Consider the following 22,291-nt stretch of genomic DNA (forward strand, 5'->3'; position numbering starts at 1 on the left):
CCGTTTAGTCAACCTGTATATGTTAAAGTGAAATTTTTAGTCCCGACTGAATAATTCTCCCACGTCTTTAACCCTGGTGAGTTCTAGCTTATCATCTGTGAAATCGCAACCCTTCTCCTCCAGAGCCCGAACTAGCTCTCTAAGCTTGCCGGCCAATGGGACTGTTAGTTTACCCTCTTGCTTGCATTTGTGCAACAGTATCGCAATGAGAGCCAGGAAGTCATACTTGTGAGCCACCACTCTATCCGAAGGACAGACGGACAAGAGCACTTCCAAACAAGCAATGATTCTATCGAGAATATCTTCAAACGATGTTACAAAGGGATCTCTGACGAGATACTCTCCCAGTGTGTAGATGACTCGCGATAAGTAGTAAAGCGTGGTCTCTCCCAGCTTTTGTAATTGATCCTTCAAAGTTTCGAGTACAAAAATAGTCAATGTTTCGCTTGTCATGTTGATCCTTGGCATCACTTGCTGGAGAATTAATTCAGACATAAAGTCACCCAGGCGTCTTCGGTATTCTGCTGGTTTTCCCTTGAATTGTAGCAGATACAGAGCATCTAGAGTAGGAAACACTTCTTTCCACACCCTTATACACTCTTCCGCAGAGTGTACCGGAGGCATGTAATAGCACATATTCTTCAGAATAGGCTCATATAATTTGAATAGCCCAGTGTCTTCAAATGATATCCAATGCTTCTCATCTTGGAAAACGCTCTCCAAGAAGGTCTTCAAAAGAAGAACTCCTTTTAACTTTATCCCCACGAGGTCGCTTGTATCGTCCAGGAGATTTAAAATCCCTGGTGTTATCCACCATAGATTTCCCGACAGTTGGCGATGGCGTAGATGTAGAAGAATAACGTAAAACAGTGGTATACTCTTCGCTTCGCCGTTCTGCTTCCACTTTCTTCGGCTTTCATCTGATTTGAAGGAGAACCCGGTGCTAGGCCTCAATCCAGGTCTCTTGACGTCCCTCTGAACCTCTGTACGTAAGAGCAGTGGTTGAACGCTGTCAATGAGCGAATCGACAATCTGATCTCTCGAAGATTCATCCTTGTTGATTAGTCTATCAATTGTCCTGAGGGAGAGCTTCCCAATGCCATTTTCGTTCAGCGCAAGGTAGGAAAGATTGAGCACCACATCGGTTACGACATCTTCTGGCAATTCTTCAATTCGCAAGTCACAGATCTCTTTCAGCTCAGATTCTGAAATGTTGGGCAGTTGATTCCATTGAAATCTGGAAATAAATGCTTGCACCTTGTCAGGCGTGGCCATCTTCAATGCGTTCTATCAAGGCAGTGATATGTTGGTTGACCGGAGCTTAAGTAACTAAGTCTTTAAATGGCCGCTAGCGATGGTAACAAAGAAGTGGTGAAGAACTAAGTAAAGGTGAATCGACTATAGACGAATCAATGTATATAATGTCCAATTGGATGGGTCTCGATCGCCATCTACTCATACCATCGCAGCGAGGTGCGATGCTACTGATTCCTTTGCACTCGGTGACAAAGGCTTTGGACCACTCATATATTGGCTGAAGAGCAACTTACCGACAAGCGGTTCTTGGACACGCCCCATCGTGGTCACTTGGTCTTTCTTCCTGTTGAAGTAGAAGAACTGCAGTCCTCCGTTGGCTTGCAGTTCCACCACCAGATCGTCATCCTTAGCGATTCTGCCTTTTTCGCTGAAGGCCTGCTTCAGCTCATCAAGCCCTGCAGACAGCACTTCTTGGTTATTCTTGGCTTCAGGATGGTTTAGTATCGTTCTGATGAACCCATCTCTCAGGTGATTGAAGTCTGTATTTCTGATCGGTGTCAATTTGGCAGCCATTCTCACACCGCTGTCCAGGAGATTTCCAATCAACAACGTCGATTTCTCTGGGTCGTCTAGGGCCTGCTTGACGTTCTCCTTGTGTGATCTGGATGCGTCAGTGTCTATGAAGGCGGTTGTCAGGAACTTGGAATCGAGGACATCCGCAACCAGATGTCTATCCTGGTCCGCAATGTATATGCCCAATGCATACACTTTGAATGAAATAAATGTCACAGATCTAAAGCCATAGCCCAACATGCTGAATTCGGTGGAAAGAGGCAACTTTGGCGGTCCCAGTCTGACCGGAAAGGGAGTCACCGCACTATCGACGTTGACAGTAGCCTCGCCATCATCCCAGACATTGGCGTCGTTGTGAAGCTTTCCCAGATTAGCTAGCGCTACGATACCACAGCCTCCCAAGGCTAACGCAATCGCCAGATTCGAGTACTTGTTAGCTGTTCTCGAGAGATGCCCCTGAGTCCTGCTGGAGGATAGTTTCCTGGCATACCTAATACTGGGGTTGAATATGCTGAAGGACCGTCCTGCCTTCAAGGGTGCTTGTCTTAGGATATTCCTCGAAAACATGGTTCAACTTTCGAGCTCACTCTCTAGATCTTGGCAAACCCATTCCCCGTAAGTAATAGCAGTGCTTTGAATTTCGGACCGCATAAGACCCGCATTATATATCGCCTTGAAACTTAAGAGAAGTCTATAGTAAACGCTAGTATTGTCGATTATGAATGCCTTCAAGACAGCCAAGGTCAAACAGTTCTATCATCTTAAGATAAGTCAAGCATATTGCTTAAACTAATAAATACACTATCGTCACAGTTAGCAGGACCAAGCCAGTTTTCAAAGAGCTTCTTCTGCGACGTCGTCATGGAAATACTTCCCTTCAGTGGTTGGTTTGATCAGTCCAACTCTTATCACGAAATCACCGAAATGCTCGCCCTCATTTCTCTCTAAAGCCCATCTTCTGAAGAGGTCAGTCAAGATCGTCACAATCTCGTGCTCCTTAATGGAAGCCCGATAAAGCTTGTTTAATCTTTGCCCATGGAAACCGCCACCAAGCATCATATTGTATGTGTCCGGAGCTTTACCAATTAGAGCAACCTCTGCCAGCCAGGGACGGGCACAACCGTTCGGACAGCCAGTCATTCTCATAACGACAGAATCGTGGCGGAGACCGTATTCCTCCAGGATATTTTCCAGCTTTGTAATCAATAATGGCATATAACGCTCAGATTCCGCCATGGCCAGCCCACAAGTTGGTAAGCCGACACAGGAAGCAGAGCTCAACCTCAATCCACTGAAGTCTGTATTGTCTAGGTTGTATCGCTTCATGATTTTCTTGTATTCATCAAGATGCTCGTCCTTGATACCGCAAATCAAAGCGTGCTGATTACCGGTCAACCTGAAGTGGCCTGATTTATTCTTTTGCATTAGCTGAGCGATCTTCCGGAACCCTGTCTTCTGTGCTAGGTTAACAGTGTCCTCTACTCTTCCGTTCTCAACAAACACAGTGAAATGGTTCAGCCCTGTCTCATCCTTCACCCAGCCAAAGTAGTCCTGATTGGAGTCTATTTGATAAGCTTTCTCAGGAAGAAACTTCTTACCGGTTATTTCTTCGACCTTCTTCTTGAATACATCAGGTCCCATATCGTCAACGGTGTATTTTAAACGAGCGTGTTTACGGTTCTCACGGTCACCATTGTCTCTTTGTACAATCATTACGGCTTCAATAGCGGGAATGGTATCCTGGACTGAGACGAAACCAAATGAGGACCCTAACCTGGGATAAGTCTTCTTGTTGTTATGCGTTGTACCCATACCACCACCAACGTACATATTGAAACCAGTCAGTTGTTGGTTATTGTCTATGATAGCGATCAAACCAACGTCACTAGCCCAAACGTCCACATCATTGTAAGGGGGGACTGTGATATTGACCTTAAACTTTCTTGGCAAATAAACATTGGTGTACAGTGGTTCAACATCAACCAAGGCGTTACCACCCACTAACGTCTTCTTCTTTGTGGGGCCTTCCTTTCTGTTCTCAAAAATCGAAGACCAGTCATCGTTGTAATCACGTTCATCGGTACCGCTCAACCAAATCTCATGATAAGCAGTCGTCTTTGGTAAAAAGAATTCTGAGATTTTGGCTCCAATTTCTGAAACTTGAGCATGAACCTTGGCGTTGCCAGGTAGAGCCGAAACCATGACGTTTCTATTGACATCACCACAAGCCGCCAAAGTATCCATCAAGGTTGAGTTCATGGCCCTAATAGTATGCTTCAAGTTCCTTTTAACAACGCCATGCAACTGAAAGGTAGCTCTAGTAGTCAGCTTGATGGTACCGTTTCCGGTCTCGTCGGAAAGACGATCAAGAACCAACCATTGTTCTGGAGTAGCGATACCGCCTGGCAACCTGACTCTAGCCATGAAAATGTAGTACGGTTCCAGACCTTGAGCCTTACGGGTCTCACGTATATCACGGTCATCCTGCATATAAATACCATGGAATTTAGTTAACTGCTGATCATATGCATGAATTGCACCAGTTGATTCGTCAGCCAACCCTTCCACGATCGTGCCCCTCAAAAAGTTCGATGCAAGTTTCATATCTTCATTATTCCAAGGTTTTGGCTCATCAGGTACTGCAGCATTTGCTACGCCGAGCGCCTTCCATAGTTCAGCTTCCCATGGACCATATCCCGTATGATACCCATCGGCGTCCTGATCATCTCCTAAGCCGAGATCAAGAAGGGGCTTAGCAGTCAACAATTCTAAGCGCTTGAAAAGTTGTGTAGCTGGTCTGTTGTAGTAATGCTTGTCTTCCTTGCGCGGCCAATATTGGGAGTCACCTAAACCGAAAACACCAAAATTCAGTGATGCTAAGTCTAAATCTGTTGTAGACTTGATGAAGTCCCAGAAAGCTTTACCGTCCTGGGGAAATTCACCTTGTCCGGCGGTGGAAGTGATAAATATAACGTTTTCTTCACCAGGCAGTTCCTCAAATATGATATCCTCCATCGATAAGACAGTGGATTTCAAACCTCGTGCAGCTGCGCGCGTCCCCAATCTCTTAGCTAGTGCCGATGCATTGCCACCATCAGAAGCATAATAAATGTGCAAAGGAGGGCCAGATAAACCGTCTAACAGCTGATCATACGCTAACTTACTTCTCTTCTCTTGTTTGGCAGTGATAACGTCACTAGCTGATTGCTTCAAGTTTCTAGCTAGATCTGGATCTCTCTTGGAGAGAAGGGTCAATTTGTTCTCGCGATCCAAGAAATTTTGGAGCTCCCTTTTGATTACTGCGGAGTCAAGCTTGAACTTTTCCTCCTCATCTGCAATACTTGGATTATACCTGTATAGAGGCCAGTATCCAGATTCCACAGCATTCTTGGTTTCTTTCAAAACTTCTATAGGTGTATCCGTCTCAGAACGATAAGGTAGATAAGCCAAAACAATTGAAGGTCCGTTGAATTTTGAAGCTTCTATCAGTGCTGTTAGGAGCTGAGTGTATGACGAATAAACAGCCACAGATGCAACATAGACATCGCCAGCATTCATTGCATACAGGCCAACATCTTTCTTCCTCCTATGGGAGTTACTGACATCCTTGTAAGGTTCCGAATCTATTAGAAGAATATTCAAGTTCTTCTTAGAAAATAACGTTTGATGAACACCTGAATTGCCCAAATCATACGACCAGGCATCGGAACCAATCAGCCAGCGTGATTTAAATGAGTAATCAGTGGCAGAAGATCCAATTTTCAAGAAATCCAATGCCGTCTTTGATTCCTGGTTAAGCTCTAGCAACTCGAAAGTCCTATTGCCTACATCATTTGCTTCTTTCAATGCAGATTCGTCTAGATTCGATTCATTGTAGGTAATCCATTTGGATAATTGCTCGACAAGTTGAGGAGCATCGACGGAGTGGTACAGCGAGGGATCGAGTGAGTTTTTCGCTAGTTCCAACAGCTCTTGGCGCTTTTTGTCCTCGCTTAAAAAGAAACCGTAACCATATTCTGGATTATTGCTTAGAACAGTTGGGCTTGAATACTCATTTAAAATCTCCAAATTGCTTGAAAATAACTGCTTAAGGACTTTGAGGTATGCATTCTCAAGATTTATAGCACCCTTTATTGAGGAGCTTAGCTCGGTAGCGTCATCACTACTTTCTGCAAAAGTGTCGCCCAAAAATAAGTAAGAATCAGGTTTCTCTGACTTGGCGTTAGAAACGATTTCCCTCAATGCCTTCCCAACATCCTTCAATTCGCCAACTTTCGAAAGTAGCACATTGTCGATATTCCTCTCGATCAGCTTGTCGAAATCATCAAAAAAGTCTAACAAAAGGGGTTCAAAGTCTCTTGCATTTGATCTTTGACAAGAGCTCTGCACAATTACAATTTTGCGAACGCTTGATGGTACTGACTCCCACAATTGGTCCTTATTCCATGGTCTATACGCTTTTATATCGAGTAAAGCTGTATCACAAGGCAAATTTTCAGTGAATTCATAACCGTAGGGTGACAGGTTGACTATTAAAACTGATGGTGAACCTGAAGGACCGTTGTAGAGCTCGAAACTTTCCAAATTCAAATTTGAAATGTCCTCTACTTCTTCAGCTAATTCTGTTGCGGCAGGTTCGACGCCATATTTTCCAGTGGCCTTGCTATAATTGATGAAGTGGAAAACGGGCTCAGAAAACTGAGTGGCAGTTTCGTTCGCAATTTTAGCATTCTTCAACGCGGCATCACCATTGCTGGAAACCAAGATTGGTATTGATAGATCCTTAAACGCTGTAATAACCGAGTAGTCCTGAAGCTTTAAATCTATGTTGACCACAATCGCGAAACCTTTTAAGGATTGCAAATGTGGTAACGCCTTCAACAAGGTTAATTCTTCGGTGAACACCGTTAGGAACGAATCTTTCTTCAGTTCCTCTATAATTTCACTAAAGGGATCACAGTTGCTTAAAAGTCTAATCGAACCTTGGACATCTGTAAGCTCCGATTTTGTTGCCTTAGAGGCGACCGTGTAAAAGATTCGAGATGATGGATTCGCTGCCTGGGCGAACTTGATCAATGCTCCAGTAATCGTCGATATCGACGACGTTGTCATTTTTCGTTGAATTGCGGAGCTCGGAGGAGCTGAAATTGCTTGACCAACTGTTTAAGTAACAGCCTCTGAGCTTCGCAGATCCTGGATCTTATATACTAGAGCAGTAAGTTGACCGCTCTTCGTTTGGAAACACTGTTTTTGAAACTGTCAGAGCTTATTCCAGCTATTATGCCGCGAGCCATATGTGTGGCTGCGTTATTTTACCAGAATCGATCGTCATTGGGGCAGCACTCGTCTCGCTGTCCAAGAAGCATGACATGTGTGGCCCTCGCGACAGGCAAGCCTCAACTAAGCTGCGATGTCAGGTGACCTGAAATACAGAGCTCGTGTCAAACATGTGATTATCACGGGGATATTTGAGAAGTCCGTGCTTAACTATCGCTCAAGCTGACCAGAGCTTATTTGGCTGATTGTTCGTTACGCTCTATTTCCAGCACTTGCCTTACGGTCATTGAAGCTATTAATGCATTTCCCCCGTGTTTTGTCTGATCCAATTGTTTCTGTGCTTCGCTTTCCAGCTGCTCAATGTGCTGTTCTTGTACCTGTTTACACCGTCTAGCAGTCTCCTCATCTAGATTGTGCACCATTGTTAGTAAAAGAAATCTCGTAGGAAGACCACTGTCCATGTTCGGGTAGATCAGGTAGCCGCCGTCAACATACACTTATCAAGTAGCTTCTGTATAATCTTCTCCTTCAACTTTTGCTTCTCCTCATCGTTCATTGTTGAGGATATGCTCACCACAATAGACAAGGACTTATGAGCAGAATGAACTTTCGAAAGGGTGCTGCAGAAGCATTTATATGCTATTGCATTCAGGTATGCCTTTCGAAATGTGACACAAAATCTAAACGAACCACAAAATCGGAAAACAAAAATCTTACCCGCACTTTGCAGCCACCAGTTTCCGGGTAACAGAAATCTGATAGCGACTATTTGCCACCTTAGAATCAGGACATATAGGGACGGATCAATATAATCCTGGAGGACGTAATTTAGTAGGTCAGAAGAGGTCTGGACATGGTTTTGGAGGCTACGATTATTGTTATTGACAACTCTGAATACTCCAGAAACGGAGACTTTCCTAGGACGCGTTTCGAGGCCCAAATCGATGCAGTAGAATATATCTTTCAGGCGAAGCGCAATGGCAATCCTGAAAATACGGTAGGTCTGATATCTTCTGCGGGTTCTAATCCTCGTGTGCTGTCAACCTTCACTTCCGAGTTTGGTAAAATTCTTACCGGTTTGCACGACACAAAGATAGAGGGATCGACTCATTTGGGGACCGCTATGCAGATTGCCGCACTTACCCTTAAGCATCGCCAGAATAAAGTACAGCACCAAAGGATTGTGGTGTTTGTTTGCAGTCCGATCAAGGACAAGCGGGATGAGCTGCTGAAATTGGCCAAAAAGCTGAAGAAAAACAGTATAAGCGTGGATATCATCAGCTTTGGTGAGACGGATACCAATGCCCAGCTATTGGAGGAGTTTATTGAGACCGTGAATAATTCGCAGGACGAAAGTAGCCATCTTGTGACAGTGTCACCTGGACCAAGATTACTATACGAGCACATCGCGTCATCGCCGGTAATCCTGGAGGAAGGGGCTGCCGGAATGGGAGGTTTTGATGGATCTGCTGCTGGTGACAATGCCTTCATGGACTTTGGTGTGGATCCATCGATGGACCCTGAACTGGCTATGGCGCTGCGTCTGTCGATGGAAGAAGAGCAACAAAGGCAGCAGAGGCTAAGACAGCAGCAGCAAGAACAGGAGCAGCAATCCCAGGCAGTTCAAGAAGACAATGAGCAGGGACAAGAACCAAAGACCTAGGACGCTATATTAGACAGTCTAAAAGGTCGGGCGCTTACTGCGCTCAAAGCGACCGTTACCCGGCAATTACCGGGAAGCATCAAGTAACTAGACATGTAACATAAACCCTATGTAACCCAGCAGCGTTAACTCCCTTTCATCTGGTCTGACCGAGCCTTTCCGGATGCCCCGTGATGGTCCCATGTTTACGAGCCTACGAGGCAAAAGCCAGCGACCTTTGTCTTCAACCACATCAGAGGTTGCGCGGAGTAATAACCTAACGAACGCGAATAGCATCCAGCTGAGTGCTGGTAATTTGACTGTGGGATCTAATCAGAAATCTGGGCAATATGGTAATGGGAGGACGGATGGAAGCAGGGGCGCTGGCGTCTCTGCGATGCAGAAGCCCTCAGCTTCAATGGCGAAAGCGGTAAATGTGGATAAGTCTCCCATCCCAGAATCGCATGCTGGTGGTCGTGAGAGGGAGAGAGCCATCTTGAAGCCTTTGGAACTGGTATACCATGAGCCGCGATACTCAAGCGATTTGGTCATGATCAACCTGTCAGACTTGCCAGAAATCTCGGAGGGAGATATATGCGAGCTGAGAACGTACCACAAGGTTCCTGGAGCCAATGGCCGCAAGATTTATTTCGTGGCCAAGGATTTCGACTCTGAGACCAAGAGAAGGATTAAGAGTCCTCAAGTTTCGGTTTTGTCAGGACAATTGCAATCGCTCTTGGATCTGCCAGCCAGATCAAAAGTATGGTTGAGATCAAAGCAGAAAGCAAAATGCGAAGCTGATCTTGTCGAACTTAACATAAAGGATTGCCTCCTAAACAGGGGCGATATGTGGTGTTTTTCCTCTCAATTGGTTGGAACCTGCGTATTTTCAAGCCAAAGGTTGACCTTTCTCAGCTCAATTCGAGCCACCGTCAGAGGAGTTTACAGAGAAGGTAAGAAGATACTTTCAGGATACATTGGTGAAAAGACAAGAGTCGTGTTTCGATCTGAGAGTGCGCGTCTAATATTTCTGATTCAGATTACTGATGAAATGTGGAACTTTGAAGAATCTGGTGAACAGCTATTTCAAAAGATGGTTAATTCTCTGTTCCCGAAAATATTCAAGCGCTGGAAGGACATTGACACGCATCATAGCATTACGATTGCATTTGCATCGTCAGTTGATTTCTCAGATGTGCCATTTAGAGAGCTGAAGCCCGGCGAGATATTGAAGAATACAACTGATTTTTTTAGAATAGTAGTCGATCAGGTTCATGTGATTCATTGGGTGGAAATTATGGAAACCTTGAGGCGAGAATTCATGCGACTGACTAAGGATATCTTAAACGTGATGACTGAAGAAAGGCACAGTGTCATTAAGGGGAGATTTTCGCCAGTAATCAAGTCGAACATTCTCGAGCTGGTTAACTTTGCTACGACGATTCTAACAGATCCTTTCAGGCAACCGGATCTACGACATACAACAACTCATGTTATTATTATTAGTCCCGGTTCTGGACTCTACGATGTGGACTATGATTTACTCAAATTAACGGGAAAAAAGCTACTATCGTTGGAAATGAACATGGATTTGGTATGTCTTTCACGAGCTCCGTTACATGTCGTGCCACTGTTCAGGTATTTAGATTATGATCGAAAGATCCATCATTGTAGTCCAACCTGGTTGAGTATCTTTTATTGGAATGACTCCTCTGAGGGCTGGTATCCAAGGTGTAAAATTTACGACCTGCAGATGATGGGCCTCACGGAGAATGACGTTATGCAAGAAGTGCATGTGGAAGGTCTGCAGATTAAAAAAGATAAAAAGACCATTAAGCAGTTCATGGAAAGCTACGATAATTCAGTTTTCCACTGCAAAATTCCAAGCTCAGATCCAATTGATAACTATCCGATGCGCGTCCCTGGCAAGAAGCAATCAGACCCTAACAATAGGTCACGAGCGAATACGAGCTTCGAATGGAATGCCCCGAAAGTTGCGGATGCTGTCCTTGAAGAAGTACAGAAAACTAAGGTTCTGGCGAGCCTCTATACAGTAAGAAATGATAGTTATGCTGATACAACAGAGAAGAGCAAGACATTGAGTCCTCTAGGAACTAGAAGACAAACTGCCGTCGATACGCTTAAAGGGATTACTAGGAAAACTTCCGTCAAAGATTTTACTCACAAGATTGTAAACCGATTGATGCCTGGATGGGATAGGGATTCGGCGAAGGAAAGTAGTCTGGTTGGTCCATCAGCCGCAGCTGCGACGGTTCCTAAGTCGACTGAAGGAGACTTGAATGAAGAGAATATGACACAGTCCACACCTAAACTTTCCAGTCCAACAATCGTAAAGACTTTAGATGCCTTAAATCAGCGAGATGGACGTAACAACATGTCTCCCGTCTACAACCATTCAATTCGTGGGTCTGTCAGTACTCTGAACTCACAAAAAGAAAGTGCGCCACTTCCGAATGAAAGGAAAACGAATTCAAGCAGCAGAGGGACCGATGGCGAAATCATCGAGTCGATTGATGCTAACTGGATAGAGGTCAAAAATCCCTCTCTTCCGGTGAGTAATGAGCTGGCAGGACAAATGCTGCCTCCCCGATGGAATGACGTATTACCGCGATATGTTGCGAAGAAGTACAGCAAATGGCGGTCTTTCACGACTCCGGCTGATTTACCCATTACTATATCCAGTTTTCCTTCCAAGAAAGATTTTGAAAGTAACTTTATTCTCAGAAACCATTCAGTAATGTTAAATCCAGATCAGGAATCTTCATCTCGGAGTTATAAACACCTTTTACGTGACCTAGTCTATATGAGACTTGTGACTGGCTTTCAGATATGTGTTGGCAAGCAGGCTAAATTAGTCGAGCTGAGCGACAATCAAGGTAGTACCGAAAATCCTATTGCAAAATACATTGGAGACAAATGGACAAACATTAAGATCTATATGATGATAGACTCCGAGATACATCGTCTTTCTTGTGGGATTGATGGTGTTATTGATGTCCAACGGTACATTAGGAAAAATGAAGAAAATCCATACGAGCGAGTCCCCACCTATATACCGCTTGTCAAGACAAGGTACGAAAATGCCTACCGTAGTGCTGAGATTGACCCATTACATGCGACTCGAAGCTCATTCAACTGGAATCAAATTGATCAAGTCATAGCAGGTTATGGAGACTGCGGTTTTAATAAGAAATCCTATGGTTTCAGATCCAAGTTGGTTGTGTTGCCTACAGATCTCCCTTCTAAGACTTTCTCTTCTGTAATCAATGGTAGGAGCGAGACATTGACACCAGAAGAAATACGATTAGAAGGTCTGAGGAGATTGATTTCTTCAATCAACAGGATCAAACAACGGGCGACCAAGGAGAAAAGTTGCCACAATACGAAGAGGGAGGAGATTCAGCAAGAAATCAAATTTTACACTGGCTCACTGTTTGATTTCATTAACGAGCAAAAAGAATCTCTTGAAAGATCTGCGCTAGATTTCAAGGATTCCATTTTCGCCGATGACAAGACACAAATAAAGAAAGATGTTGATTTAAACACATTATCTCAAAAATTACAGCAGGGAAGTAATCCCTTGCCTTTGTTCAATCGTAAATGGCATTGGAAGAAACATCAAAACAGTTTCATAGGCGCCGAGATGGTCAATTGGTTAATAACCAATTTTGGTGATATCAACACGCGTGAGGAGGCAGTCGAGTACGGACAAAGCTTAATGGAGAAAGGTCTATTTGTTCATGTGTTGAACAAGCATGGGTTCCTGGATGGACACTATTTCTACCAGCTTTCGCCTGAATATGTTGTTGATCAGAAGAAATCTGAGAAGGCAACTCCTGAGGACAAACCCATTACCGCCAGTAAACGTAGTAAGAGAGGGGACTCGGTAAGCATTTCTTCTGAAAGCAATACAGGCGCTTTTTCGGTGACACTCAGCGGTACAAACTCCCACATATCACAAGATAGCGCATCCGAATTAAAAGATTCGAGGGATGCGAAGAAGAAGCCAATCGTGATGCTAAGTTCATCGGTGGTAATAAATGTTGATGTAGCCAACAAGTCTTACAAGCCAGAGATTTGTACTGTTCATTATGACAAAGTTCACAATCCTGAGCATTGTTTTCATATTAGACTGGAGTGGTTGACTACGACGCCAAAATTGCTAGACGACCTAGTCGGTAATTGGTCTAGACTCTGCGAGCGCTATGGTCTAAGACTGACCGAAATTCCGTGGAAGGAGCTTTGCGCCATACCGTCCATCAACCCTTTTCATTCTTTCGTCGATATAAAGCTAGCAATAAATCCGTGGGAAGATCCAGAATTCAAGGACATTGAAGTGCTCGCGACTAGTAAGTTTTATTACCACATGTATCTACTCAAGGCTTCGGGATTTCTGCTTGACAATCGGGCCTCAACCTTCCTGCAAGAAAGTGAATGCGAGTTTGAAATTGTTTATTCATGGGGGACTCCAGAATTCAAGTATGCTCAGTATATTCACAATACTGGCGCTTACATTGCGGAGATCAGATCCAACGGAAATCTTTTCCTGGCTCCAAATAATATCTATCTCTCGCGCGTAAATCCTGGAAACGTTGTGGGCAAGTCGCAAACGTCACCTCAGTATGCTCTTGATGCTCAGCGAGTCATGTTAGATTTCAGAGAGACTTGCACAGACTACGAAAAGCTGAGAACGATCTTACTAGAGGCAAAAGATAATTGGTTCAAGGAACAGTTTTATGACGAATTCTGAAACATTCAGCGGGCGCTGCGGTTTTTCCAACTAGTGTTTACAACTCTACAGAAGCTATATCGCCTATCTAAACTCTTTGAGCAATCTTAATCACATCGGCAAGAACACCGGCCGCAGTCACTGCGTCACCCGCACCAGCCCCTTGGATGACCATTGGATTAACGTAACGTTTAGTCTTGATGGAAATGACGTTGTCAGAGCCTTTCAATGCTGCAAAAGGATGAGAAGCGTCGTATTTTTGAATACCAACGGAGGCTTCCTTGGTGCTCAAGTCTACCTTACCAATGAATCTCAAAACCTTGTTCTCGGCAGCAGCTTCTTGTTTCAATTTAGTCAAGTCGTCGTCATACTCGGACAGTCTATTCAAAAATTCTTCAGCGGACGAAACAGATTCCAAAGCTTTGGGGATCAAACTTTGGACTGGATAGGAGGTTGGAGACTCTACCCTCAAACCACTAATTCTTGCCAAGATTGTAACCTTCCTAGCGACATCCAGACCGTTCAAGTCATCTCTTGGGTCTGGTTCGGTGTAGCCCAGCGCTTTTGCCTTTTTGACAACGTCAGAGAACTTGACAGAGTTAGCCTCAATACCAGAGAACTCGTTAAAGATGTAAGACAATGTCCCAGAGAAGATACCTTCGATCTTTTCGACTTCATCGCCCGTTTGGATCAGATCTCTCAAAGTGCCGATAATTGGCAGACCCGCGCCCACTGTCGCCTCATGGTAGACCAACCCATCAGTGGGTTTCGCAGCGAATAGCTCATCCCAAAGGTTTAGATCGGAAGAGAATGCTTTTTTGTTCGGGGTAGCGATCGAGATACCACCACGAATGAACTCTGGGTAAAAGTTGGAGATATGGACACTTGAAGTATTGTCAACGACGATCACAGGGTGGGGAGATTTCTTCAAGTATTGTAGCATGTCCTTGAGAGACAAGCTTGGCTGTTGGCTGGCTTGCAAGGCTGATCTCCATGAGTCCTGCAAATCTAATGGTTCGTAGTCGTCAGAAATAAGCGATTTGGTGCTCTCGGCAATCAAAATGAGATTATAGGTGATTGGTGACTTCATAGCCACTAGCTGGTCCAAAAAAGCGGAACCAATAACACCACAACCAATTGCGGCAACATTAACAACTTTTCCAGACATAATTGACTTCAGAGGAACTCAATTCGATATTTCCAATCCTTCAGAAAGGATAAAAGATATCCTGAAGACTAACGCAACGAACTGAATGGTTTAAATGGCAGTAAGTATGCTAGCTGTGGCTCGACATGCCAACGACACGCTTAATGAAAAAAACCCATGCAACTCCTATATCACGTGATTTTTTCCACTATCAATCTGATCTTGTCGAAGGCATCCTTCTTGCTCACACGCTTCCTTGGTATGGCCGATTTCTGGCTTGATGCTGTTTGGGAGGATGGCCTGCTGGTTGTGGTGCTGGAGATGACCAGCTGTCTTGGTTCTTGTTGAAGTTCTTTGGCCGAGGTCTGCTCAGGCGATGACTTATCCTCTAAAGAAAACTCATTGCACTTCGGTAGATAGAAAAATTTTAGGAAGATTGACAGGCATATGCCGTCAAATGCAATGCCGTTGTTCCCCTTCTTCAACTGGTAGGATATTTTCAGCGCCTGTAGTGTTTCTTCTGTGTAATCTCTTGGCTGGAACGTCTTGCATAGCTCTTCGCTAGCTCTCAGAAAATGCTGATAGTTGAGAGAAGGGAGGATCTTTTCAACATACGTCTTCTCATCCAGTTGGAGACGGTCCCCTGCACATTGGTTGTAGAGAGCTGTTGCATGTTCGGCAGCCTTGTTAACATAGGCCATGCCTGAGCCGAACCTGCGGATCTTCTTGCACACAAGGCCGATGGAGTTGAAGTCGCCCATGCGACGTAAGAGGTCCAAATAGAACATCACATATTGGTATGCGTAGACGAAGTGCTTTCCTGCGCGCTCGTGGTCAGGTTTCCAGATGTTCACTAAGTTTTTATGGGTGCTCTTGATAGACATGAGAGCTCCAATCTCGTTTAGGGCGCCCTCGACATTATTGAATTCATCGAGTAGGATCTTTGCGATTCTGTACTTCGGCCTGTGATGCCACTTCTTTTTATCCGACGCTAAAATGAACGTCAACAATTTGATAACCTTGTCATAAAAGACTTTCTTCTGGTAATCCAAGGTTAAGCTATTATCAAGGTTCCAGAAAGTGTCTCCCTGCTTGAAAAATGAATTATCTTTTGACAAGACTTCCAACATCATAGCCGGATTGGCTAGAGCCTCTTTGACAGTCTTGTAGCATAGGTCGACAAGGTAATAATGGGGCTCAATGGTGGCATCCTTTGGTGCCGAACTCTCCACAGCAAGGCGGCATGATTCTAAAATATTCTCGCTGGCCTGTTTCCAGAAATTCGACCGGTCATTCTTGAATAATATGCGTCCTATGTTATAGAAATTCATCCAATTTCTGTGGCTATCTTCTGGTGATTTATCATCAATTAGATTGGCACGATGAAAGCAGAAAAGTATGGCCTGATTAATATTGAATGATGATATCAACATATTATCTTCCTCCTTTCTCTCTGCTACTTCACCGTCATTCGTCAGTAGAAGTACATTCTGTGGTCGTCGCCAGCTGAAGCATAGCTTTTCCATTGGCTTATGGGACCCGCTAATCAGTTCAGTACCTAATGCCTCAAGCACTCTTTTGACAATTCGCTGATCATCAAAATGTTTGACCCCTTTAGCATAGAAAAGCTTCAAAGACATAATGTAGCATAAGATTGACATTCTCTGCTTCAGCGCTATGGTACTTTTCTTTTCAATTGCCGAGAGCTTGTCCGAAGTCCACATCAGGTCATCTTCGACAATGAAGGAGTAGCACCTTCCAAGTAGATACCAGCTCTCAAACCGCCCTGTATTGTAGATGATATCAGTTTTCAGCATAGCTATGATGGAGTCCAGCTCCGAAGGACGTGCTTGCATGGATTTTTTTCTTGTCCGATACAAGTTCAAAGCCTGGACGCTTGCCACATAGAAGAGGCCAGCATCCATTGATTGCTGTAGTTCATCGTTGGGAGCAGTTAATATCAAGCAATTTTCTCCGATAAAAGCTTCTTGAAATATTCTGGTGGTTATTGAACTTTCTAGGTATCTTTCTAGGAGAAATTTATTCCTCTCGACAATATGGTTTCCTGAGCTCATGGGGTCGCCCACTGTATCAATGATGCTGTCAAATACCGGTTTCAAGGCGGCTTTACTTCCACTGGCCAGCATGGGGTTTCTTCCTTGAGATTGTAGCTTAATGAGATAAATACCCAGCGATAAAGAGTTTGACTTATCCATTGGAACTTCTTTGGTAACGTGTTGCTTGGGTTGCAAGCTGTCGCCAGCTATGAGATAGTGATATCGGCACCACAATATCTGCTTCAGTGGTGCCAATGAACCGTTATCAGTCGATTGACAAAGAAGACTCTCTGACAGTTTCAATAAATTGCCCTCTGACGCATCACAGAACTTGAATTCCCCGAGCAGACGGTGGAAGCACTCAATCAGCTCGGCTGTAAGCATGCTCCTTTGAGGCAATACTCTGGTAGCGGCTTCCTTGTCGTAGAAGTATATTAATAGCGTAGCCAGATTGGCTATAGCGTTCTTCATTTTGGTAGAAGATTTGGTGGCTTTTCTAAAGAATGACTTGAGAGAGGTATCACTTTTGCTCAAACTTTCAAAATAGAGCACCGGATAAAATAGAAAAAAGGCCCGTATTAGCAGCTCAAAATTAGAGCGATTAATAGATCCATCGTATAGCTGCCCGTCCCGTAGGATGAAGTCTAAAAGCTTTGACGAAAAATCCTCCATGCTGTTCAGAGTTATCAAAAGTAGCTGCTGACGTACTTTAATCGGTTGATCATAATAGTTATCGGAAGATAGGAATTTGGAGAAAAAGGTCAAAACATGAAAGTAGTTTTGCAAAACAATTTTTGTATCTCCTTTATTCAAGCTTGAATTGAATAAGACTTCCCAAAGCTTAACCTTCAATAAAAATGGGGAACCTGATATGAAAGTCAACATTTCTAAAATTTCAGCAGGCCGCTCCTTCTCAGGATAGATATCCAGCAAAAGGACTTGCCGAAGCAAGCTTATATTCTGCTGTTCGTCCTCATCCTTTAGGCCGTTTTCTGATGTGTCGATGATGCTAATCTGCCTGATGATTCGTATCCTACGGCTTTGGGAGTGTATCGCATTGATGTGCAATGGTGGAATATGACGATAATTAGGGAAAACGGCGCGGAAATCTTCCAGTTGAGCAGTTAGACTTTTTTCAATTGACGTGAGGGCTGCAAGCAACCTGTCGTCTATGATCTCACAACAGTATTGGAGAAAACAATAGTGAGACCATTCAAAATAGAGCGACCATTTCTTATCTTCCGTCTTATGTAACTGCAATAAAGCATGCCACTTCTCAATTTTGCTTTCCAGTTGATTTCGTTGATGGTTTAAATCAGTGCTTTTATTTCCATGTAACTTCTTGGCTGTAATCTCTTCGCAGACGCTCCCCAAGATGTTCACCAACATCTCGTGAACTGATAAAGCAAGGTATGAGTGGCTTTCCAGATTTTCGGAAACGAAATTGTAAAGATTTCTCTCAACCCCAAACAGGAACCATTCTACGGCATCATAAAGTTTGGACGACCACGACCGGTCTACAATTGGCCTTATCCCTGAATTGCGATCGTTCGAGAGCAAACGCACGAGTAATCGAAAGCGTACCTCCTGGAAGTGCATCGGATGCTTGTTGATCTCGTCTAAGAATGACATGGCACCTTCGTCATCGACAGCCGGAAAATCTCCCATGGCAACAATCTTATCACCAAATACATTTGATCTTAGTAAAGTGTTTACCTGTAAAAAATCAGTATCGGCCGACTTTTTGGACGATTTGGGCGCTGATCCAATATCATTGCGCATATATATCTCAGTATGCCAGCTATTCCAGCTCTTTAAGCACTCTATGAGATCGTACTGCGGAAGCTGATCTCTATTGTCTGAATCGGTCTTACTGATGGGTAAACTTTCGATATTAGACGGCACACTAAGGCCCAATATGCCTAGCATTGCTGAAAGCTCAGACAAAAAGATTACGTGAACTCGAAGCGCATCTTCTTCGGTTGCCTCCTGGTCTTTCTCTTTGAAACGCTTACTGCTTCGTTGCACGAACTTCTGACTTTCTGAATCATCGATCGGGCGCTTTCTTCCGCCTTGATCTGATGGTGTGACTTCCTCTGTCTTCTCACCTGTTTCACCGGGGGCTGCTAAAGTGTTTGCAGAGGGACTCAAGTCTCGGGTGCTTTCTGGATCTTCGGAGGCCTCCCGGTCTTCTGATATTTGTGTCGATAATAAAGCACTTTTATCAGGCTCCGTTATCTTGAAAGTAACGGTTTCAATTGGGAATTCCACTTCATGGTAAGGATCCGTGGACTTTGTCACAAGAATGGAAGTTTTGATATGAGGCACTAGTTGCTTCAGAGATGTAGCTATAGCTTCCCAGCTGCACTTTTGTAAGGAGACTTGAGATGCATCCAGTTCCTTCATCGTATATTCATCGATCGTCTTCATTTTCTTTATCCGCGAGAGAATCTGATCTAAAGAGGTGCTCGAAATTGTTTCGACAACTCCTTCCGGAAGCAATCCCTCTGTGATTAGCCTGCTAGTCAATTCATCTGCTTTGATGCCTTTTAAAAGGCTCTCATATTGGACAACGATTTCTACCAGACTCGGTAGTAGTCCCCTTTTCTTCCTTCCAAGCAAAAACAATTGGTTCTCTGGTTTAGTCAGCTCATACTCCAGTATCAACCGTTCTAGTTTCTTGCTTTTATAGCTCCGAAATATTTGAGTGAGAAGTCTTGTAACGGATATATCAGCTTCGCTATGCTGAATGGATTCTATCAGGTTTTCCACGACCTTCAGTATGTTGTCGACAATATCCTGAGGATCCAACTTTGAGTAGTTTTCTATCAAATAGCTGCAATAATACATCCCCCGGTTCCTGTATGCCAAGTAGCGGAGAGAATCCAAAGTTGGCGACGAGTACTTATAAAAGCCCCACTTGTTGGGCTTCAACACCTCCATGCTAAACAGATCCTCAAACTTGGCATCCGCTTCTGCATAACGTTTGGCCTTGAGATCATATAATGCACCCTGGAATATCTTGAAGCTTTCTTCCACTTGTAACTCCCTGGAATGCTCTTCAGCTTCAAGCAGCTCATCATGAGAAGTGAAATTCAAAGCATTGAAAGCTGACATGACATCGATCGATCACCGTTAGGCTATGTTCGTTCGCCTTTGTTTGAACTAGTTAGTTATAGCTTGCCCATTGAATTTAGCACGCCGCGATGAGCTTTAAACGTCAACCGAATCGAGCGCTAGTTAAGTGACTAAAATGAGCGATGCCGGGCTTGTGTTCCTCGTGGAGCATTTGCCAAGGATTGGTGCAACTTCAGTACTGTTGGAAGGAGCTTGTAGGCCTAAATTCTCACTGGGTGCTGGACAGAATTTGGAGATGAAGGATGAAGCTGGAAGGTTAATTTCAATCCCTCTGCCGACCGAAATAGTCACTGATGGACCTTTAAGAATTGCTGAGAAGGGTCGGAATTCCTATACCGTGCGACTTAAATCGAGACCGCAAGATTTAGCGGCATACAAGACTGCCAGCAAGGCTCGAAATATTATTATGTCGTTGCCGGAGGGCAAATGGTGTAAGAAAGAGCTTGCTGAGTGTGGGTTTTTCAGAGTAAGATGCCTTGGATGCCAATTTGATATCATTGATGAGCGAAATTGCAATAAACTTAATGAACTTCCGTCGGAGTTCTGGCAGGAGTTGATGGATTACTGGCATTGTCATAAACCACATCAACCATCGCAGGAAATATGGTACTCAGCCAGATACAACTCGTTGCAACCAGCCGTCGGAGAGATCGTCATTGGGGGCTCTTTTTTCTTAGCGCAACCAGACACCTTTGCAGGTAGAACCAAAGTTGCCAATGGTATTGTGCAATGCGCTAGATGCTGTGCAACTATCGGGGACCAAACCAAGGACAAGCTCTACAAGATCCGCAAATGGCATGTGTTTCTGAGCACAAATGAGCGTGAAAAGGATCTATTTCCGCCTGAGCAGGACGTTGTGTTTACGCTGCTGAATCTATTAAAGGGTTACTCGACTAGATACGTTCTACTGTCGTCTAAGGAATCGCAACTAGTGGTTTGGATCTTCGCCGTTGGCCTGGATGTTACCTTATCGAATAATAAGGTTCTCAAGAATTGCATTAAAATCCTCTTTCGCCAGGAAATACCAGAGGAGGAAATGAAGAAACACAACATCGAAAAGGTTGAGGTTGAAAGCTTACCGATGCAAAGTTTTATGCAGTCTCTCCAATATCTTAATGGACTGCTGCCGTACAGCGCCAAGTCATTTGGTGAGTGGAGGGTTGGTTATGCGACCTTTGCAAAGTAACTTCTTTCAATGGCGTCTTTTACATATGGTGCGACTTGTTTCCTGCTTGCTGAGATATTGCGTTGTTGGAAGGCCTTGAAAGCCATGGGACTCTTTGCACTGAAGGAGGTCAAAGTTTTCTCCTCAAGATCCAGTTTTCTCGAAATGCCAGCGAGAATCGCTTGACAAGTTTCCTGCAGAGGTGACAAGATTACCAGCTCACGTTCAAACTGTGATCCATTCATCCAGGCAGTCATCACGATGAATACATCCACATTTTTCTGCTTTTGTACTTCGTAACATTCCTGCTGGAAGGTAGATTCGCCATTAAATGTTTGATAGAACCACGACAACGGCTTGACGGCTGAAGCTATGCCTACTTTCAAATGCTTACCATCGAGCGCTCTAAAATCGAATTCTTTATAGTCTTTCTTAAGTATTTCTGCGATAGACATGCCATCAAGATCATCTTTATCATATCTGATCTGCTTGTACAACGAGTCTGTGTCAATTTCAGGAAAGAGCGCTCTGTAGAATTGGAAAGCTTGCAGATCTGGATCCTCGACCCTATGCGTAAAGTTCGAGGTGTCTATAATACCTGCCCCCAAGCAAAGCAGTGCCGCATCCTTGATCACACTGGGATCGTTTACTTTCTTGCGCCAGTAATTGATAACCAGCGACGAGCAGCTGCCAGCTGTTCTAATTATCCTTGGTTCGACCTCAGGGTACAGCCCCGCATCCTTGTGATGATCAATCACGCCAACAACCTGATCAACGTAGTCCTTTGCGCCAGGTTCCAACTGGTTATGGTCGACAAGTACAGCCTTAATCAGGTGGTATTTTTCCTTGAGCAATCTCATATCTTCAAGGAAGAACAAATGGTCTTCTTCCACATTGACCCTAGCCAACGCACGAGTAACGTCCCTTCGTAGCGAAAGTTCCTGTCTAGAAATGCCAATTATGGGAACTAAGATGTCATCTGGATTCCTCTGATAGCTGCAATAGGCGTAAGCCAAAGCAGACATCACCGAATCGAAGTCAGCGGACTGGTTGCCATAGACCACTTTCAACACATTAGACTTGGGTAATTGCTTGCTATGGGTATTTCTCAGATGGGCCAAAAAACTGCCAATAGACTTCGTCATGCTAGCACTGATTCGGGCGTCCAATAGAGCCGTTGCGGACCTTTATATAAGATGATTCATCTTGTGCTGTGAATTAAAAGCCGGTTCTTAAAAGCGATGGATTCTCGAGCAGCCAACACGGTAGAGATCTGACAGTAATC

General features: G+C 44.2%; 10 protein-coding genes across 10 annotated transcripts; 3 read left to right on the top strand and 7 right to left on the bottom strand.

Annotated features, from left to right (window-relative positions):
• Positions 1 to 36: 36 nt before the first annotated feature.
• On the bottom strand, positions 37 to 1,275 carry TTI2 (Tti2p; the record flags this gene model as incomplete). The annotated part of the gene is made up of 1 exon (XM_037283241.1): positions 37 to 1,275. The coding sequence occupies one exon, from the start codon at positions 1,273 to 1,275 to the stop codon at positions 37 to 39; it is 1,239 nt and encodes a 412-aa protein (XP_037139137.1).
• Positions 1,276 to 1,455: 180 nt separating this feature from the next.
• HG536_0C06320 (chalcone isomerase domain-containing protein) lies at positions 1,456 to 2,397 on the bottom strand (the record flags this gene model as incomplete). Its single annotated transcript, XM_037283242.1, has 1 exon — positions 1,456 to 2,397. The coding sequence occupies one exon, from the start codon at positions 2,395 to 2,397 to the stop codon at positions 1,456 to 1,458; it is 942 nt and encodes a 313-aa protein (XP_037139138.1).
• A 267-nt stretch (positions 2,398 to 2,664) lies between these two features.
• Positions 2,665 to 6,942, bottom strand: MET5 (sulfite reductase (NADPH) subunit beta; the record flags this gene model as incomplete). Its single annotated transcript, XM_037283243.1, has 1 exon — positions 2,665 to 6,942. The coding sequence occupies one exon, from the start codon at positions 6,940 to 6,942 to the stop codon at positions 2,665 to 2,667; it is 4,278 nt and encodes a 1,425-aa protein (XP_037139139.1).
• Positions 6,943 to 7,340: 398 nt separating this feature from the next.
• HG536_0C06340 (uncharacterized protein) lies at positions 7,341 to 7,568 on the bottom strand (the record flags this gene model as incomplete). The annotated part of the gene is made up of 1 exon (XM_037283244.1): positions 7,341 to 7,568. The coding sequence occupies one exon, from the start codon at positions 7,566 to 7,568 to the stop codon at positions 7,341 to 7,343; it is 228 nt and encodes a 75-aa protein (XP_037139140.1).
• A 392-nt stretch (positions 7,569 to 7,960) lies between these two features.
• RPN10 (proteasome regulatory particle base subunit RPN10) lies at positions 7,961 to 8,770 on the top strand (the record flags this gene model as incomplete). The annotated part of the gene is made up of 1 exon (XM_037283245.1): positions 7,961 to 8,770. The coding sequence occupies one exon, from the start codon at positions 7,961 to 7,963 to the stop codon at positions 8,768 to 8,770; it is 810 nt and encodes a 269-aa protein (XP_037139141.1).
• Positions 8,771 to 8,933: 163 nt separating this feature from the next.
• Positions 8,934 to 13,520, top strand: IML1 (GTPase-activating protein IML1; the record flags this gene model as incomplete). Its single annotated transcript, XM_037283246.1, has 1 exon — positions 8,934 to 13,520. One exon carries the CDS (start codon positions 8,934 to 8,936, stop codon positions 13,518 to 13,520), a length of 4,587 nt encoding a protein of 1,528 aa, XP_037139142.1.
• A 67-nt stretch (positions 13,521 to 13,587) lies between these two features.
• Positions 13,588 to 14,667, bottom strand: HOM6 (homoserine dehydrogenase; the record flags this gene model as incomplete). Its single annotated transcript, XM_037283247.1, has 1 exon — positions 13,588 to 14,667. The coding sequence occupies one exon, from the start codon at positions 14,665 to 14,667 to the stop codon at positions 13,588 to 13,590; it is 1,080 nt and encodes a 359-aa protein (XP_037139143.1).
• Positions 14,668 to 14,837: 170 nt separating this feature from the next.
• On the bottom strand, positions 14,838 to 19,820 carry HIR3 (Hir3p; the record flags this gene model as incomplete). Its single annotated transcript, XM_037283248.1, has 1 exon — positions 14,838 to 19,820. One exon carries the CDS (start codon positions 19,818 to 19,820, stop codon positions 14,838 to 14,840), a length of 4,983 nt encoding a protein of 1,660 aa, XP_037139144.1.
• Positions 19,821 to 19,956: 136 nt separating this feature from the next.
• IPA1 (putative polyadenylation protein) lies at positions 19,957 to 21,027 on the top strand (the record flags this gene model as incomplete). The annotated part of the gene is made up of 1 exon (XM_037283249.1): positions 19,957 to 21,027. The coding sequence occupies one exon, from the start codon at positions 19,957 to 19,959 to the stop codon at positions 21,025 to 21,027; it is 1,071 nt and encodes a 356-aa protein (XP_037139145.1).
• On the bottom strand, positions 21,006 to 22,151 carry PPX1 (exopolyphosphatase; the record flags this gene model as incomplete). Its single annotated transcript, XM_037283250.1, has 1 exon — positions 21,006 to 22,151. The coding sequence occupies one exon, from the start codon at positions 22,149 to 22,151 to the stop codon at positions 21,006 to 21,008; it is 1,146 nt and encodes a 381-aa protein (XP_037139146.1).
• Positions 22,152 to 22,291: the final 140 nt, after the last annotated feature.

The sequence above is a fragment of the Torulaspora globosa genome, chromosome 3 (genome assembly GCF_014133895.1).
Source record: "Torulaspora globosa chromosome 3, complete sequence".
Taxonomy (NCBI): domain Eukaryota; kingdom Fungi; phylum Ascomycota; class Saccharomycetes; order Saccharomycetales; family Saccharomycetaceae; genus Torulaspora; species Torulaspora globosa.